Here is a 19928-nt window from a genome sequence, read left to right on the forward strand (position 1 = left end):
TTATGTTTTACATATATGCTATCATTCTTTACATCCTTTTATTTTGTGAATCCCTTGACTGATTTTTATAGATATACTTATTTTAAGCTTTTGTGTTTCCTACTTTTCTTATTCCTCTTCCACTCAGAGTCCCCTTTAACATTTCTTGTAGTGGTTATGAATTCCTTTAACTTTTGTTTGTCTGGAAAACTATCTCTCCTATTTTGAATGGCAGCCTTGCTAGATAAAGTATTCTTGGCTGCAGGTTTTTTTCTTTCAGCACTTTGAATGCATCATGCTACTCTCTTCTGGCCTGCAAAGTTTTTGCTGAAAATTTAGCTAAAGCCCTATGGGATTTCCCTTATAAGTATCTGCTTTCTCTTGCTGCTTTTAAAATTCTCCTTATCACTACTTTTTGCCATTTTAATTACTATGTGTCTTGGTGTGGACTGCCTAGGGTTGATTTTGTTGGGGACTCTCTGTGCCTCCTAGATCTGGATTTCTGTTTCCTTCTCTAGATACAGGAAGCTTTCAGCTATCATTTCTTCAAACAATTTTTCTGCTCTCTTTTTTCTCTCTTCTCCTTCTGGGATCCCTATAATGCAAATGTTTCTATGCCTCATGGTATTCCTGAGTTCCCTGTTTTTACTTAATTATTTCTTTCTTTGCTCTTATTCAGCCTGATTGTTTTATGTTACTCTGTCCTTCAGGTCACTGACACATTCTTCTGCTTCTTCCAGCCTACTATTTATTCCACATAGTGTATTTTTAATTTGAGTTATTGTGTACTTCATCTCTGATTGGTTCTTTTTTTCCCAAAGATTTTATTTATTTATTTAGTGTGTGTGTGTGTGTGTGTGTGTGTGTGTGTGTGTGTGTGACTGGGGAGAGAGTCAGAGGGAGAAAGAGAGAGAGAATCTCAAGCAGACTCTGTGCTGAGCACAGAGCCCAACACGGGGCTTGATCCCACAACCTGTGCTGAGATCACAACCTGAGCCAAAACCAAGAGCTGGTTATTCAACTGACTGAGCCACCCAGGCACCCCTCTTTTTTTGTTTTCTATCTCTTTGTTAAGGATGTCACTCTCTTCTCAAATCCAGTGAATATCTTTGTGACCATTACTTCAAATTCTCTTCAAATATCAAGGATATTACTTATCTCCATTTGTTAGTTCTCTTGCTGCAATGTTGTCCTATCCTTTCATTTGGGATATATTCCTCTGTCTCATTTTGTCTAACTCTCAGCATCTGTTTCTGTGTGTTAAGAAAGACAGCTATGTATTTGACAGTAATAGCCTGTAAAAGGTCCTGTAGTGCCTTGCCATGCAGTGTCCCCTGTTCACCAGAATCTGGAGCTTCAGGGGTATTTGCTATGTGTGATGCATATGTCTTGCTGTTGTGGCTGAGCCACATTTGCCTTCAATCCAGTTGTCTGTGATGGCTCGCTTTGCCTATTGTGAGTAGAGTTTGGTCCTTGTGTTGTTAGTGGGCCAGTCTAGGGCCACTTTTAGCTGGGGTTGAATCAGACCAGGAGTTTGCCAGAGATGCTGTAACACCAAACTGTAGGGTACTTTCCTTGTCTTCTGAGAGGTTTTCATTGGTGGGCAGGACCTGCAGTCAGACCAGACATTTGCCCTCAGCCCACTGCTGGGGCTACAGTCAGACCAGTGTGTGTGGTTATCTTCCACTCTCCCCAGGGCTGGACTCACTTTGGAGTGCTGTTGGCCTAGCAGAGTTGCTTGCACACTGCCAGGCTTATGGCACCATTTTGGGTGGGCTTTGGCCAAGGGCATACTGGAAGGAGCAGGTACACAGGAGAATGCAGGAATGGGGGGGAGGGTGAGGCACACAGTGTCAGCAAGGTTTGCTGAGGTCTGTTGTGAAAGGGGACCGGTAGCCACCAGAACCAAGGCTGGCTGGATTGGAGGGGGTGGATCCCAAGAAGCACTTGGGGGCAGGGTGGGTGGTATTAGCAAGGTCTGTTGTATGATAGGAGACTTGGAGTGAGGCCTAGCTGAAGCCAGCATGTCCACAGGAGAACACAAGGGTGGGGCAGACTGTTAGCAAGTTAGGTAGTGTTGGAGAATTGCTGATTCACAGGTGTCCATGTGTTTATGCTGGAGGATGGGGGAAGGAAATGATATCCACCAGCTCCTTTGAACCTAGAGAGGTCTCCCAATGATCCCTACCCCTCCAAGTACATGCACTGAGATTAGTAAACAAATCTCCCTCCTGCACACACAGGTGCTTTTCAAACTGCTGCTTCTATGCTATATCTCCACAGGGCTATTTGTTTAAGGGTGCTGTCCTTTAAGTGTAGGGTCTGGTCTCTGTTTACTCTCGCCCTCCTGGCTCTTCCAGAACTGAGCCCACTAATTTTCAAACTTCCAGGTGTTAATTCCTGCTGATTATAAGAACTCAGGAAATTGGGCCCCTTTGGTTTCATGCAGGATCCCTGTGCATCTGGGGTACTTGGTATGAGGGCCCGGTCCTCTGCCCTTGCCATGCCTGTGTCGTTTCTCCCTCCTACAGACAGGTCCATTTAACTTCCAAATGTGTCTCCAACCTTCCTACTCCCTCTGATACAGCCTCTTCTCTACATTTAGCTGTGAATGTAGAGAAATTCTCTCAGTCTTCAGATTGTTTTCTGAGTTATTTACACTGATCAGGTGTTCTCTTGTTCCATGAGGTTAGGTGAGCCTAGAGTCCTCCTACTCCACCATTTTCCCTGGAAGTTTGATGTTACATGTTTTTAAAACAAATGTACCAGGTATGAATATTGAAATAAGTGTTATCTTTTAAATTATCATTTTTGAAAGGAAATAAATTTATTCAACAAACTACTCAAAGCATTTTAGTAGCTCATGATATCTGGGATGTCCTGGTATTAGCTTACAAATCACACAAGAAAAAAGTCTCATTTACTATTTCTTATTTTATATTTTATAATGTTTTATTATATACCTTATTCATCAAACTTAGTTTGGAATGATTTCAGAAATATTATCAAAGAGTATTCTCTAAAGCATCAATGTCCAATTGAACTTTCTGCAGCAATGGAAATGTTCTATGTCTGCATTGTCCAATTTAGTATCCACCAGACACGTGAGACTATTGAGTATTTGGAATCTGGCTAGTGCAATTAAGGGACAAAATATTTTATTTTATTTTATTTTATTTTATTTTATTTTATTTTATTTTATTTATTTTAATTAAGTTGAAATAGCTACATATGGCTAGTGACTATCAAAATGGGCAGCATACATAGCTTAAAGCCATCACCAAACACAAATTCCTAAAATATTTTGCCCTTAATATATGCCAGCAATCTTATTAAAATTAGTGTATGACCTTAATAAATGACTAGTTTGCATATATAAAAGGATCTTGCTAGATCAGTGATATTGCTATAAAGATTCATTTCATATGCCAGTGTCTACTCTTCAAATACTCATACCTCCCATTTAAAGACCTATTCCATTTTGTGGGGCCAACACAACACACTTTGTTGAGTCAATGATAACCACTGTGAATGCAGGAAGGTCATCCATGACCAGAAGTATTCACTGGGAACACAGAGCTCAAGTCTATCACGGATTTTGCCTCCTAGGCAGTCCCCCTCTCCAAAAATGTAATAATTAACATGTAAAAAGGTCAAATCAGGAGGGCAATCATGTACTTTTGGAGCTGGTAAATAAATAGCAGAACCAAGATGTCACGAGGCTTCAACTGTGAGTGAAGTTTTGCCAAGAGAGCCAACATCACTCAACATTAAAAGGCAAGAGACCATTGACAAAGAGATAATATCAGCCTTCTATGCTGACAAAGGGGTTGCTGTGCACAGCAACAGAGTTGAGTTCATGTTGCAAAGAAATGCCAATGTAACATCCAGGCTTCTGCTATTAGGCAATTGATTTGGGTAGATGGCAAAAGTTTTAGAAGCCTGGCATATACATTCATCTTTCTAGTCTCACAGTTTAGCATCTTCAAATACAAGAAAATAAATTTCTGCACATGTATTCCAGAGTCTCCATGGTCAACTTAACTTCTGGACATGTCATCACTTATGTGTGCATATGTGTCAATATGTACAATATTAGCATATTGGTATATATTCTGGGCCCTTTTACATTTATTTAATTTCAATGAAAGTTGAATACAATGGAAGTGTAAATACAATGGTGTATTTACAACATAAATTTAAATTTTCTATATGCTTTTTAATTAACAGATTAAATAAAGTAATGACCACATTACAAGGTACTTTTAAGATATTCATGTCTTTGAAATTTCACTTTGATGAATTTGAAAGGAAGCAGAAATAAATCACAGTAGCTAACGACCCTAATTATTTTTAATGATATTATCTAGCTCTTCAAATGTGGAAATTTCCAAGAAATCTGTCCACCTATGAATTCATTTCATATCACTATATTTGATTACATGTATGTTTTCTCTGTGGGTATTTTTAGTTGATTTTGCTGCTTGCTTTAATATTTTGGAGATGAGGAAAAAGTCTTCTCCACAATCTTTGACTTCAAAGTGCTTTATCCAATGCTCTCTAAGAAATATTACTTTTGTGATAGTAATAATAATTGAGTAAGAAGAACAAAGAGTGTAATGTTGTGACACATCCACAGTGAAACAATGAATGAGAGGTAGAGATAGTACTAGATTATAGAATATCAGCACAAAATGTCACCACATAATATCAGCACATATCTGGATGTGAATAAAGTATTTGTTTCTGTTAAAGTATTAACAGTAATTGCTGAACAAGTATAAAGACCATTATCTTCCTACCACTAATTGATTCAGGACATTCCCTCTACCAGAATGAGCATCATTTCCATTTTACCTCCCTAATCCAGTAGATATTGATTTGCTCCTGGGATGCCAGAACCTCTACCCCTCCTGTATGCTCTAATTTACCATAACCTTCTTTACCCTCTCCTGGCACCCCAGCCTGAACCCCTCAGGTTTGAGTTACCTTAACATTTTCTGGCAATGGTTTGTTCTGGGTCAGCCCCACAGCAATCAAAGCAACTACAGCCATGATACAGGAGAAGCCAAGGATGATCAGTATATTTCTGGAACAAAAACTCTTCAGTTCAGACTCTAAAACCAAGAGCAGAAAAGAAAATATCAACAAGAAATCAACAAACATTGATTTCCCTCTACTTTCAGTAAGTCTTACGCTAGATATCTGGAGACATCAAAGATAGATCAAAGCTAATCTTTATCCATACCACACTTGCAGAATAATAGGGAAATAATTCAAGAACAAAGGGATTTGTTCGTCCTGTGGTAAGGGTCAGACTGAGTTAGTGGCTGTGGTAAGGAGAATAGACAGATTCAGATCAATAACCAGGTAAGGAATGAAGACAGTGAAGAATCCCAAACTGGCAGTTTAATACGTCATACCAGTCTATGAGTGTACAAGAAACAACAAAAAAGCAAGGATTACCCTCATTTTTCAAATCTACCACAAAATGTTTAAGATGTTAAGAAATATTCAGAATATATCATCAAACATCAAACTCCCAACACTCTATGTCATTTTCTGGTTTGACACACCCCTTGCATTTCAACCACACTTATATGTTGTAATTGGTAATGGTGTAGAGGCTGTGGAGTTTTGAACATTTCAGCATTCACATTATCTCATCTATTCTATTCTTAGTCTCAACCTGTCATAGGACATAAAAAAAACTCCAACCAGAGAATAAAAGGCACAAGTTACTTTGATCATTACAAACAGAGAATATAGCAGAAGTGAACAAGAAATGGAAAGCTGTCCCATTCCTTCCATTCTGAGAACTCACTCTCTTCTTCTCTCAACTTCCCAAACCATCCCTAAACTTTTTTCTTATGATTTGGGAAAGAAGGGTAGGATAAAGCAATAAAGAAACACGTGGAATGAGACGGGCTCTGCAGAATGGAGTGCATTTCTCTAAAGACAGGGCATAGGATCAAAACAGCTGAAATACCACCTCACACCAGTGAGGATGGGGAAAATTAACAAGGCAGGAAACCACAAATGTTGGAGAGGATGCGGAGAAAAGGGAACCCTCTTACACTGTTGGTGGGAATGTGCAGCCACTCTGGAAAACTGTGTGGAGGTTCCTCAAAGAGTTAAAAATAGACCTGCCCTATGACCCAGCAATTGCACTGTTGGGGATTTACCCCAAAGATACAGATGCAATGAAACGCTGGGACACCTGCACCCCGATGTTTATATAGCAGCAATGTCCACAATAGCCAAACTGTGGAAGGAGCCTCGGTGTCCATCGAAAGATGAATGGATAAAGAAGATGTGGTCTATGTATACAATGGAATATTACTCAGCCATTAGAAATGACAAATACCATTTGCTTCAACGTGGATAGAACTGGAGGGTATTATGCTGAGTGAAGTAAGTCAGTCGGAGTAGGACAAACATTATATGTTCTCATTCATGTGGGGAATATAAATAATAGTGAAAGGGAATATAAGGGAAGGGAGAAGAAATGTGTGGGAAATATCAGAAAGGGAGACATAACGTAAAGACTCCTAACTCTGGGAAACGAACTAGGGGTGGTGGAAGGGGAGGAGGGCGGGGGGTGGGGGTGAATGGGTGACGGGCACTGAGGGGGGCACTTGACGGGATGAGCACTGGGTGTTATTCTGTATGTTGGCAAATTGAACACCAATAAAAAATAAATTTATTATTAAAAAAAAAAACAGCTGAAAGAGGAGCTCAACTGACTCCCCCCTCTAGATCTCCCTCTTGAAAAGCAGCAGCCACCACTTGCTGAAACAGGAGCTCCTCCTCAAGCTTCTTGAACAGAAGCTTAATCCAAAGGACTGGAACTGTATGCGTCTCCAGTCTGTTCATCAACTTCTAGAATCTTGAACTAGTCTTTACTCATCATACCAAACAGTACAAAACTTAGGAGAAAAAGTTTTAGCAACCACATTAGCTACTGCTTCCAGACACAGGAACAATAGATGAAATATATAGCACATCCCCCCTTCTCCCTTCTCAAAGAACCTCAGTTTTGTTCATATATCTTCCACTCTCCCCAATTAGTCCACACACCTCATGGGAAAAGGATACACTCCACCCTGCCCCCTGGCCCCAGGTTCAGGGTCAAGCCTGAATGTTGTGCATAATCTCATTCCCTCACCAATGATTAGTTCAACAATAGATATGTACCCAAAAATGACCCATGAAGCCCTGGAGGAAGTCTGCTGGAACAAGCAAATCTAGGAAAAGAAAGGCAGCATTCTTGTCTTCCTCAGACATTGCCTGCCTGGATAAGATGACATTCAATGATGGTAGAACTGAGAGATGGACAGAACTTGAGTCTTTGATAGCATTTAGAACTGCTAGAACAATAATCCCTACTCCAATCTTCCCATGAGACTTATGCTTTGACCTAGTTAGAAGTCTGAAGCCATAACATCCTGATATGACTGGTATTGCAGAAGTCTCCTGTTTGATGCCAGGGCTCTGGAATCTGGAAAAAAAAAAAAACAACAACAACCCTAGAATACCTGCCTTAGTTCCCAAAGTGATGATACTGACAAACTCAGCTTTACTTTCATCCAAAGTTTTCTAACTTTGGATGGATAATAACAAATCTAATACCTAAGAGTAGCACATTGCAGCAGTTTCTATTTTAATTGAATTCTGAACGCTTTACTTCCTCAAGCTGTTCCAAAAACCTGTTATTTTGTTTTCATAAATATAATAATTTTGCTATCCCATTTTCCTTCCACATCTATTTGGGCACCAATCTTAGTAGTGACAAAGACCAACACAGTCCCTGCTCTTTTTAGTTCACAATTTGGCTGGAGAGATAAATAAACCAGAACAGAAGTCATAAATCAGTGACTCCAGGTCATGATATGTATTAAGAAGAAATTAAAACTAAGGGATGTTATATAGTTTAATGGAAATTAGAAGCAAGGAATAGGATATGTAGCAGAGCTGGGGTGAAAGGATTCAACTGATGGTCAGGAAAGCCTCTCCGAAAAGTGACATTTGACTGAGACTTGGATGATGAGAAAACATCAGCTATGAGGAGGAGTAAGAACACTCCAGAAAGAGGAAACAGCAGCTGCAAAAGTCCTGAGGTAGGAAACAGCTTGACATGACTCTGTCTTTTCCATTTCCTAATGAGATTATTTACTAACATTATTATTCCTGAACAGTTGGAAATATGCTTTTCCACATTTGCCCAGCTTTTGTAATGACATCCATATTATTAGACTATATCGATATTCTACATATTGTATTATAACAATATTCATCATATTGTTATTACCGATATGATAAGAAAAAGAACTTAGATCAGAGAGAAACTTGAGTTATTTTTTATACACAATTTTAAAAATCTTTATTACCAAAAAGAAAAAAATAGGGGATCCCTGGGTGGCTCAGCGGTTTGGTGCCTGCCTTTGGCCCAGGGCGCGATCCTGGAGTACCGGGATGGAGTCCGCGTCGGGCTCCCGGCATGGAGCCTGCTTCTCCCTCCTCCTGTGTCTCTGCCTCTCTCTATGTCTATCATAAATAAATAAATCTTAAAAAAAAAAAGAAAGAAAGAAAAAAAGAATGGCTAGATTTGTTTTTCTTGTAACTGGCTAGATTACCATGTTTTCTATAGATTATGGCAAGTAGTTTTCAAAAGCCCTTATCACGTGCAGGAAGCCAGACTCTTTTAGGAAATAGTACTAGCCATATCACTAGATGTGGGGATCCAGTCGGGACTTAGCTTGGATGTGCTCATAAAAAGGGAACCACTTAGGTTACTGCCCCCTCTTCTCTGGCCGCCAGAGCTCTTTCAGATGCCATGACTGCTATAGTCAAATTGTTATGAAAAATTCACAGTGACTGTCTCTCCCCCACTTCCCTGAAAGGCCTTTGTTTACCTTGTGGATAACAGAAATTCAGTTTCTATCACACAATGTGAAGTGGCATTTCTTTTTTTTTCTTTTTTTTTTTTAATTTTTATTTATTTATGATAGTCACAGAGAGAGAGAGAGAGGCAGAGACATAGGCAGAGGGAGAAGCAGGCTCCATGCACCGGGAGCCTGATGTGGGATTCGATCCTGGGCCTCCAGGATCGCGCCCTGGGCCAAAGGCAGGCGCCAAACCGCTGCGCCACCCAGGGATCCCTGAAGTGGCATTTCAAAAAACAACTTTAAGAAACACTTCTTATTTAAATATCTAATAGTAAAGTGTTGTATTTGTTTTCCTTTAAGTTGTCTCACTCTACTAGAGAATTCAAGACTACCAGTTCCCTTCCATTGTTTCCCTTTCATATGAGGAGCGAGTAAATGTTTCTCTTTAAGGTGAAAGTCAGGTAGAAAGTTCAGCTCTTCACCTAAGGGACAAAACTGAAGGAAACCCAAGCTTTGAGAAAACAGATCGATTTCAAGCCAATTAGCTATGTCAGAGGAAAAGAACAAAAAAGAAAAAAAAATGATCTTTTGATTCTTACACAAACAGCCATCCTGACATCTATAGCTAGCATCCTATTAAAGATCAAAATAATTTAATTTTGTCCTTAGTCAAAATTTTGCTAAACAAAAAATCCCAGACATCTCTACTTCATGATACCAAAGATGTAATATCTTAAAATTTTACTCCATTAATAAAAATATTTGGAGTGTTTACAGATGTAGTGGGTTTCCGGAAAAACAACCAAAGTTTTACTCTGCAGATCCGGTGTGACTCACTAGTTTCAGACCATTTCCAGCTTGATGGGTCACATCTGACTAAGCTTGGCTTATCACATAGAGAAGAGCAAACACAGACAAACGCTGGAGGATAAACACCAGTAGAGTACTGTGGTCCTTCCTGTGGGCCTTCACAAAGCCAGGTGATGGGGCAGCCACTGAAGTTAGGGACTGACCTTAAGCTGGTCCCAAATCCCAGCATCGAAGTCCCTGCAGCATCTCAGCTAACTTTCTTCCTTTCCATCAAGTAGTTGTTCTTGGTGACACACATTTAGATTGTTCTCACGCTCTGGGGCTTTAAGATCCTTTCTCAATTTCTCCATTCATTCCAGACATCTTTGACTCTTCCTCTTCTATGGCAATATCCACCCCCACCCTGACCCCCCTGACCCCCACAGTCACCTCCACCTCTGCTACAACAGCCCTCTTTAGTACTCCTACCCTTTCCAATGCCCTTCCCTATTAGAATCTATCCTTCTTGTGGCTGCAGAAATTTCTCATAACAACATTCCCAGGGCTCTACTGGATCAGGAATTTAAGGTAGCTTCCTGCAGGCTGCCAGATGAAAGCCACACTGATCTGCCTAGACTTTTCAGCCCTCTGGAGATGTAAGCCATTCCTATCTCACCAATAGGCAGATGTTTTTCTCCAAGATCAAGCCTGACATTATGACCACTAGAACGTAACCTGCATGCTAGGACTTTTCTTCTGGCTTGTTCATTTCTGTATTTCCAGTTGAATGAATATATGACTTTTGGATTCTGACTTTTCCATCACTTAGAATTCTATTCCCCTCTTTCTCCACCACATCCTTTTTCTTGTCTCCTTTAAAATCAAGCTCAGTAAGAGGTTACGTTCCCCTCTATATGCTTCCAGTAGTTCTCTCTCCATGTGCTGCTTCTAGATACTTCATGGATTGACCCATTTGAGTTTGGGAGTTCCATAGCTATTGTTGGGGAGGGGCTATGCTTCATTCGTCCTTTCAGTTAGTTACTCAACAATTATTTATGGAATGCATTATACTGTGCACCAGCCCTGTCCTAGGCTCTGAACTGTAGCAGTGAATAAAACAGATAAGCATTCCCATCCTTATGGTACTTATATCCTAGTTTGGAAGAAAAGACAATAAACAAGATAAGTAAAATGTATGGCATGTTACATAATTATAAGTGCTAAGGAGAGGGGGAAACAGGAAAGGTGAAGAAGAAGGATAAATTGATTAAGAAAGGCCTCTCTGGGCAGCCCGGTGGCTCAGCGGTTTAGCACTGCCTTCAGCCCAGGGCATGATCCTGGAGACCCAGGATCGAGTCCCACATCAGGCTCCCTGAAGGGAGTCTGTTTCTCCCTCTGCCTGTGTCTCTGCCTCTGTGTGTATCTTTCATGAATAAATAAAATCTTACAAAAAAAAAAAAAAAAAAGAAAGAAAGAAAGAAAGAAAAGAAGGCCTGAGATGGTAATATTGACGACAGTCAAGAGAGTTAAAAAGAAGGTATGCATACCTGTTGGGTAATAGCATTAAGGGCAACCAGGCCGCATGTGCAACAGCCCTGAGGTGGAAAAGTACCTGGCCATGAGATTGGGTGTGGCTGGAGAGTGACACAGGGGGGAACAGTAAAAGATGGTCAGGTGGGTAACTAGGTTGTTTGCTTGTAGGACCTTGCAGGTTCCAGCAAGGGCTCTGCCTTACTCTAAGTGATCTGATTTATTTCTAGTCATTTGTATAATCTACATTCAGCACCATACGGGTAAATAAGAAATCATCAAGGGCCTTTGAAGTCCCTAGAGAGGGAGGATGTGGCCTTTTAGGCAGCACACACCTGTTTCTTGTAATGAGGTGCTGAGGCTACCTCCATGAGGTCAGGTCATAGGACAATCAAACAATCAAGTGTAGATAGATAATGGTTCTGTTGGAGTAGAGTCTGTGCCAAGACTAGGGCTGGTAAGATGAATCCAGGAGGAATAAATACCATTACATGGAAGGTCTTCCCTATATCTTTTGGTCTTGGTGGATCAGGACTAGAGAATCTTTGCTGAGAGAACATCATAATGAGGGGTCACCAAGCCAATACTCACCAGTATCCATGAGCAGAAAGTTAAACTCCACAGACTTTTGAAGGGTGGTTCAAGCTAGAGCAGAGTCCAGACAAGCTCACCTTTGCTTAGCCTCTCTAAGTCTCTAAGACTTTCATTTCATTTCTCCATATGCAAAATGGGAGTCATAATAGTACCTATTTCATAGGGTTGCTAGGTAAGATCCAATGAGCTAACAATATATAGCAGCCTACACTTCAAGAGCCCTCACTGTATTCCTAATTCTGCTCTTAGCTTTAAATATAGCCACTTATTTAACCCTCCTGACAATCCTGTAAGGTAGATGTACTATTATCATCTGTGTCAACCTCCTAGGGTTACCACAACAAACTATCACAAACTTGGTGACTTGAAACCACGGAAATTTATTCTCTCACAACTTTGGAAGTCAGAAGTCCAGAATCAAGGTGTCAATAGGGCCAAAGTCTCTGGAGGAGATTCCTTTCTTGCCTCTTCCAGCTTCTGCTGGCTCCTCGTGTCCTTTGGCTTGTGGCTGTATCTCTGCAGTCCCTGTCTGTACATGGCCTTTCTCTCTGTGTCTGTGTAGGTCACATTTCCCTCTCTTTTCTCTTATCAGGACATTAGTCATTGGATTAAGGGACCCTATATCAGGGATCCCTGATCCCGCTCAGCGGTTTAGTGCCTGCCTTTGGCCCAGGGCGCGATCCTGGAGTCCCAGGATCGAGTCCCACATCGGGCTCCTGGCATGGAGCCTGCTTCTCCCTCCTCCTGTGTCTCTGCCTCTCTCTCTCTCCCTCTCTCTCTCTCTCATAAATAAATAAATCTTTAAAAAAAAAGGGGGGGGGACCCTATATCCAGGATGATCTCATTTCAAGATCTTTACACTGGCAAAGACCCTTTTTCTAAATAAGGTCAGAATTACAGGTACTATTATCATCATCATTATTGTCATTTTACAGCTGAGGAAACTGAGTCACTGAGAGGTTAAGTGAGTTGCTGAAAGTTACACCGATGTAGATGTTGGGACTAGGAAGTATTCTGGACCCAGAAGCCAGGATTTTAACTCCTCGACCACATGACTAAGGCTTAGTACAGTGCCTGGCACACACTAATAGTTCTGTATGTGGGAGCCACCCCCATCATCCAGAAGTGAAAAGTGACTGATTTTGAGGATTTGGCTGGAGGGTTTGTTGGGACTGTTGTCACAGACGATACCAATGTTGAATCTTTTAAAATAGATTCTTTGGTCCATGATAATTAGAAGCTTGGAGCTCAGTAGTAGAGGTTGAGATTGTAATTCCCCAAGAGGTTAAGGGACTTGCTCAAAGTCATACATCTTGCAGGTAGCAGAGAGGAATTTTATCCAACTCTCTCATGTCCACTGCCTCAGCCATTGCATTAGGGATGTGTAGAAATTACTCAGCTTTGTTCCTTGACTCAGTGCAAAAGAATTCACTTCGAGGTCTGTTCATATGTAAAGATCTTACTCCATCTCACATTCCCCATATTTTCTCAATTAATCTAGAGTCAAGTTTGAGGACAAAGCAGTTTAATTTGGTGGGGGTTTTTTCCTGCCTGTGTTTTTAAGTCAAGGAAGTCAGTACAATATCAATAAATACACAAATGCTAAAAATAAACTGCAAGGCCTCAATGATGATCAGTTAGTTAAAAGGCAAAAGACAAACGAGAGGGAGGGAAAACACAATTGGCTCAGGCTTGGGAGATCTGAGCAAGAATTAGAGGGGAAGGGAAAACTGGGTGATGGGCATTAAGGAGGGCACATGATGAGATGAGCACTGGGTGTTATACTATATGCTGGCAAATAGAATTTAAACTTAAAAATTAAAAATTTTTTAAAAAGGTGGAAGATGAGAATGGAAAGAGATGTAGAGTTGAATAATTGATTACCCATGTCCTATCCCACTGGCCTCTTGAACCACAGACTTCAGAGGAAGTTATTTGATTTTATTTATGATCTTTTATTCCTAGTCTTTGAATGTCAATTAGCTGGTTAATCTCAGTCCACAGCTTTTTAGAAAAGGAGTGCATTTATCTTAACAAATAGCCTGGCTGATCCCTGAGTGAACACCTTCAGAGGCTCAGCTTTGGGTGGGAGGAACCTATCTCAGGACACTAGGCAGTGGAAATGGGAGTGGGGTGTAGAACAAGCTCTTCCTGCAAATAAGATTCTGTCAATCCCATGCTCCCTACCCCACAGTTCTTGCTGTGACCTGTGCTCTTTTCAGATTAGCAGCAAGTAACTGACTTTGCACTTGCTGTGCCTGACTCTAAAATGTTAAAACAACTGCAGAAATCAAATGTCAGCAGGGGCTCTGTGTGGGAAATAAGGAAGCAAAGGAGTCCCCTTCCTCACTCTTCTCCTTACTTCCTCCCACCATACTATCTACCTCCTCACTCAGACCCCTTCTGGCCTCTCCTGAATTATTTTCCCTGTAGGCTGCATGGAGCACAATAAGTCTTTGTGGTTATCATGGAATTCCATATTCAAGTATAGCGCTGGCAAGGAGGAGGGTTGTTTCCAGCAAAATGATATCACTGAAACCGCAGACAGGAATTCCCTGTGTCCCAGCCAACAAGTGTAACAATCTCGTGTATTGATGGTCTCTGCAATAAGTACATTGCTTCCACTAAATGAATCCTCTTCCACATCTGAATTGAAGAACTGCACCCTTGGGACTCTACCCTTTCTCAAAGCAGCTGCATTTGCAAATAAGCTTTGGTTATCTGTAGCCAGTGAGACAAACTAAGAAAATCTGTACTGGCCAAATATCACCAATATAGGGCAACATTGACGAATCTCAAAAGTATTATGCTAAGTGAAAGAAGATAGACTCAAAAGGCTATATACAGTATGATTTATATGATATTCTGGAAAAGGCAAAATTGAAGACAGAAATCAGAGCAGCGGATAGAGGTTCAGGGACAGAGGGCTGACTATAAAAGATCACAAAGGAACTTTCAGAGATGATGGAAATACCCTGTATTTTGATTGTGATGGTAGTTAGATAACTATACACTATGGATAATATTATACAGGCATGAAAAAAATTATGATCTATGAATGTTGATGCAGACTATCTTTGAAATATTTTATACATGCAAAGCAAAATGTGAAGATGTACAGTGTGTTCTTATTGAGTAAAGACAGACATCTCTGGAAGAATATGGGTTTGCTAGGACACAGGACTCAGCATATAGTCATACTCTCAACTAAGATTTATTATAGTGAAAGGATATGAAGCATCCGCAAGGAGGAAAAAAAGCATGGGACTAAGTCTCAGGGAAACCAGGCAAAAGTTTCCAAGGGTCTTCTCCCACTGGAGCCCACAGGACATACTTAATTCAACCAGCAGTGAGCTGGGACAAGACATGTGAAATCTTGTCAATCAGGGAACTCCCCAGGGCCCAGGGCTTTCATTGGGGGCTGGCCACATAGGCACCTTCCATTCAGCATTCACCAATATTCCAGACTCCCAAAAGGAAAGCAGGTACCCAGCACAAACCATGCTACCTGCACAATCCAAGCACAAGTAAGCCATCCCCATGAATCCTCAGAATGGTGAAGACCCTTCTGAAATCCAGATACATCCAAGGAGCAATGCACCCAGCAGGTCCCTTCAAGGATAGCAGTCTCACACCTACATGAGCAATTCTTAAATATTTTACCACATGATCTTTCTTACTCCCTCTCTTTTCTCTCCTTTCATTATCCTCCTTCCTTTTTTCCTTCCTTCCTTCTTTCCTTCCTCCCTGATTCTCTGAGTAACTTAAAATTCTTAATAGAAATTCCTAAAAACCCAAAGGCTTTGAGCTGAAGAAAAATTTATAGAGAGTTTCCAGTTTGGAGTAAAGAGGCAAAAACACTGGGAACTCAGAAGGTAGGGTATGGGTAAATAGGAAGTTGTCCATTGGTAGTTAGATGCTGACTTTGCTGATTCTCTACTCACTCTGCCACCCTGCTGCCCACTCACCAACCTGATGAGGCCAAGCAGCCATCTCTGGGCCCCCACTTCTTCAGTTTTCCTAGGTCTGTGTAATCTCTTTTGTATTCTTTGGGGCAAAATCGTCAGGTGTAACTTGGCCAGACTTTGGGTGGGTCCAGAGCTTTATTTTGAGGGAAACTTGGCATCTCCTCTCAGGCATCTCTGTTGTTATGTAACAATACAAGAGGGAACAGCTCTTTGGATAAGATACGGTCAAGTTTCTAAATGCCCATGGTAACTTTGTCATAGATCATCAGTATCTAAGCAGCTGGCTCTCTTTAACTATCAACAGAGTATTTGCACTTTAGACACTTATGTGAGAACTCAATCGATTAGTATCTAGGTCTTGTCAAGGGTGTAACAAATGATATTTGGGAGGAACAATCTAAGAGTTCCCTAGATTTTTTTTTTAAGATTTTATTTATTCATGAAAGACAGAGAGAGAGAGAGAGAGGCAGAGACACAGGCAGAGGGAGAAGCAGGCTCCATGCAGGGAGCCTGACGTGGGACTCGATCCCGGGACCCCAGGATCACGCCCCGGGCCAAAGGCAGACGCTAAACCGCTGAGCCACCCAGGGATTCCCCCCTAGATTTTTTTTAGCTTATTTCCTGTACTCATTCAATGAGGCGGGAAGGAAGGAGGAGTTAAAGAAAGGTCCTTGAACCTTGGAGAAAAGGTGTCCTCCTAGAGCAAAACTAGTAAGACCAACAACACATAACAGATGAGAGCAGCACCTACCAATATCACCACCACTTTTTAAAAAATGTATGTTCAGCCCTGTTGATGTGGGAAACAAAGGCTGAAGAAAAATTATTAAATTTCCTTACCATCTACAGTCCACTGACAAGTCCTTAAAATAGGCAGTCACATTCCTCTAGGGACTCAGCTGCTTCAATGTTAATACTTTGCTAAGGGCAAAAGGCAATCTTAGCCCGACCCCCAGGGTCCTGTAAGTCTACTTTAACATATAAGAATTCCTTTAGAAACTTCCTTTATCTCTGCCCCCTCCTCTCCAGATACATGTTGGCAATCATCCTCCAAGTATATGACCCACCCATATACATCTGAAGAGTCTCATGACTGAGATTTTACTAAACAGTAATAAATGACCCTTTCTAACAATAGCTAGCCCCCTCAGGATCCTGGAAATCTTGTTTCCAAAATACCTGGGAAGCTGCTGCTCTTCTTAATCCCCTCCCAACTTTAAATATATAATGGGCCAATTAGACCCAGTCAGCTATCTTACTTGCTCAGACTCATAGAGGTAGGCAGCCAGACAAGAAAACAAGACTTGGTGTGGGGGGGGGGCAAAGCAGACAAGAGTGATTCCATATGCTTTCTCTTCTTTGGAATTATCATATTGTTCTGAGTGGAAAGGAAAGTATCTCCACCTCAGCAAAAGCTCAGGATACCACACAAAAGGTCCTTGGAAATGATGGCTAAAATAGTTAAATTATTTACAGAAATTCTTGCAAACCCAAAGGCTCTGGGGAACACAAGAGTTGAAGAGGAAAATTTTACTCCACCTTTTGGGAAAGTCTTTGTTGCCTATAATTGACCTCTGGGAATGACACACTGGTAGACCCATCTTTAGGGATGGGATTAAATTAGATAATAAAGACACTATCAGGCCCACCCTGGGGGTCTCTCTCTCTCTCAGGACTGGGTAGGGAAAGGCCACTTCTTCTCTTCTTAGATCTTTGAATGAAACTGGTATGTTCATTCCACTTCTCTTGCTTCCAGCTCTCCCCCTCAAGCATCTCCATGTGACACATGTCACGAAGTTCTTAAGATTTGACTTCCTCTTTTTTTTTCCTCCTTATACGCTGTGCTTTCCTAAATTCCATCTCCTCACAACCCATCCCTCCTTGATCTACCACACCTGGCTTCTGTCCCACCACTCCACTGAAGCCACTCACAGAAATATCCAATGGATGCTTTTCAGTATTTACATTTCCTGTAGAATTTGACACTGTTAATTTCTTACTACATATAGTCTCTTCTTCCTTGGCTTCCATAACACCAGGCTCTTGTAATTGTCTTCCTATTTCTCTGGCCCCCACTTTGCTGGCTCCACTTTCTCACATAACTTCTAACTAGGAACATTCTGTAATGTTCCATCTTGGAACCTCGGTTCATTTCATTTTATACACATATTCCCAACTCAGTGATGATGACTCCCTAATCTGAATGAAGATGACTCCCTAATCTCTATGGTGAGGATGCCCTCATCTATATTTCCAGTCCAGAACTTTCTCTTAAGCTCCAAATCTATAATTCTGTCACCTACTGAACATATTTGCTTTCATGTTCTACAGCCAAAATCACCATGTCTAAAACTTAACTTTCTTTCTCGCTTAATCTACTCAGTGAAGGTCCCCACCCATGCCACCAGTCTCCCTAAACTCCTTCCTCCAATCACACACACGCGCGCGCGCACACACACACACAGAGACCCTCCAAGTTTTATTGATTCTACCCAGTAAATAGTTCTCAAATCCTTTTACTTATCTCCTAATTCCTTGCCCAGGCTCCTACAACAGCTTTCATAAAGGGTCCCACATCTGGCTCTTCCCCTTCCAATCCATTCTCTACTTTAGAGCTAGCATGATCATCCTAAAAATGCAAACCTGATTCTACAACCCTACCAGTGTGAACTTACGACTCTCTGAGCAATATGTCTCAAAATAAAAGTCTTTAATGACAATTTTGAGTCCATGTCCCAGGTGCAGCTCAAGGTGTTGGTCTCCACTTGGGCCCTTCTTTTTCATATCCTCACACCACAATGTTTCTGCTTCTTTCTTCTGCCTAAAACACTCTTCCTTCCTCCCTTCTCTGTGTAACTCTACCTTATGAGGAAATTGAGGCTGAGAATAAGCAGCCTCCAGAAAGCCTCTTCTTTGCATCTATCTCATGGAACCCACCCACAGAGCTACAATGGTCTTTAACCTGTGTCAGTCTCCTCTATGAAAACAAGCACCTTGAGAACACAGTGTTATCTTTTAGATCTCCAGAAACCAATAAAGGGTCTGGCCTATGTCAGTACTCCATATGTCAGCTGAATAAATGAATTTATTTGAATTTTTAGTATACAATGTTTCCCATCAAGAAAAGGGGTAGAGAATTTGATTATTCCAAATGTTTTAACTTCTCAAAGCCATGGTTCTATTTTTAGTGAGTTGCCAGGAAATCTCAACTTCAATCTGCATGTACTGTAGGAAGCAAGAGGACAAATGTTTGGGTAGTAAATCCCAAACCTGGATCCCAGGGCTTAGTCATAAACTCCATGGAATATTTTCCCACTGAATTACAAAGAATAATAGCCCCAAATGATAGGTTTATAATAGAAGGAGCTTGACATTTAGCTAGTTCTTTCTAAGCAAGCATAGTTAACTCTACTTTGTCCCTGGGAATGAGTCATTCTGATTAAAGAGAGGTTATGGTATGATTAAGTAGTAATGCATCTCCTTATTTATGAGTATGTAATCTCATAGGATGGACTCTCAACCCTGCCTCTTACTAGCTGTTTGACTTGACTTATTTAAGTTTTTAAATCTTCATTTTCTAGAACAAAATTTTTAAAACATCTATCACTTACTTTGGGAAGCTGATGTGAAGATGTGATGAGCTTGATATCAAAAGAATGATTAGAATGATCCCAACTGGCCCTGTGGCCTTTTTTTTTTTTTTTCCCCTGTGGCCTATTACTACTGTCCAGAGGTGGGAAATAGTCTAACCTCTATTTAGTCCAGACACATATATTCTTAACTTTACAGCTGCCTCCTTGCCCTTTCGGCTTGGATGACTCACAGACACCTCAAACATATTCTACCCAAATAGAATGCTTCCTCCTCCCTCCCCTTAAACCTGTTCCTCCTCTACCTTCCCATAGCTCAACATTCACAGCTCAGTGAACATCTCTACAACTCATCCAGTTGTGATAGCAAAAACAGCAGCAGCATCTCAATTTCTTCCTCACCGTCACCCTTCACATCCAAGCATCCCACTCATTCAGGAAATGTTTCTGAGACCTTGTGTGTAGTCCTAGGTCCCACTTCCCAAAAATTCTGATGCCTACCCATCCCCCTCCATCACACTGCCACCTCCCTAGTCCAACCACCACCAATTCCCACAGCAGGCTTCTAACTGATGTCCCTGCATCCACTC

At 41.1% G+C, this 19928-nt stretch overlaps 1 protein-coding gene across 16 annotated transcripts in view; it reads right to left on the reverse strand.

The window, feature by feature from the left end:
* The window catches only part of ENTPD1 (ectonucleoside triphosphate diphosphohydrolase 1), a 132192-nt gene that overhangs the window by 42129 nt on the left and 70135 nt on the right, over positions 1 to 19928 (reverse strand). For 10 of the 16 annotated variants that reach the window (XM_072805957.1, XM_072805955.1, XM_072805951.1 and 7 more), the window contains one exon: positions 4969 to 5096. The exons of 1 other annotated variant lie outside the window; for it this stretch is intronic. In XM_072805957.1, the coding sequence (XP_072662058.1) occupies positions 4969 to 4976 (8 nt within the window). In that variant the 5' untranslated portion in view covers positions 4977 to 5096. Of the gene's footprint in view, positions 1 to 4968; positions 5097 to 7176; positions 7344 to 7399; positions 7481 to 11777; positions 11922 to 15752; positions 15891 to 19928 lie in introns of those variants that run through there. 5 more of the 16 variants (XM_072805949.1, XM_072805950.1, XM_072805944.1 and 2 more) reach the window with 5 other exon arrangements.

This window comes from Canis lupus, chromosome 29, assembly GCF_048164855.1.
Source record: "Canis lupus baileyi chromosome 29, mCanLup2.hap1, whole genome shotgun sequence".
NCBI classification, from domain to species: Eukaryota; Metazoa; Chordata; class Mammalia; order Carnivora; family Canidae; genus Canis; species Canis lupus.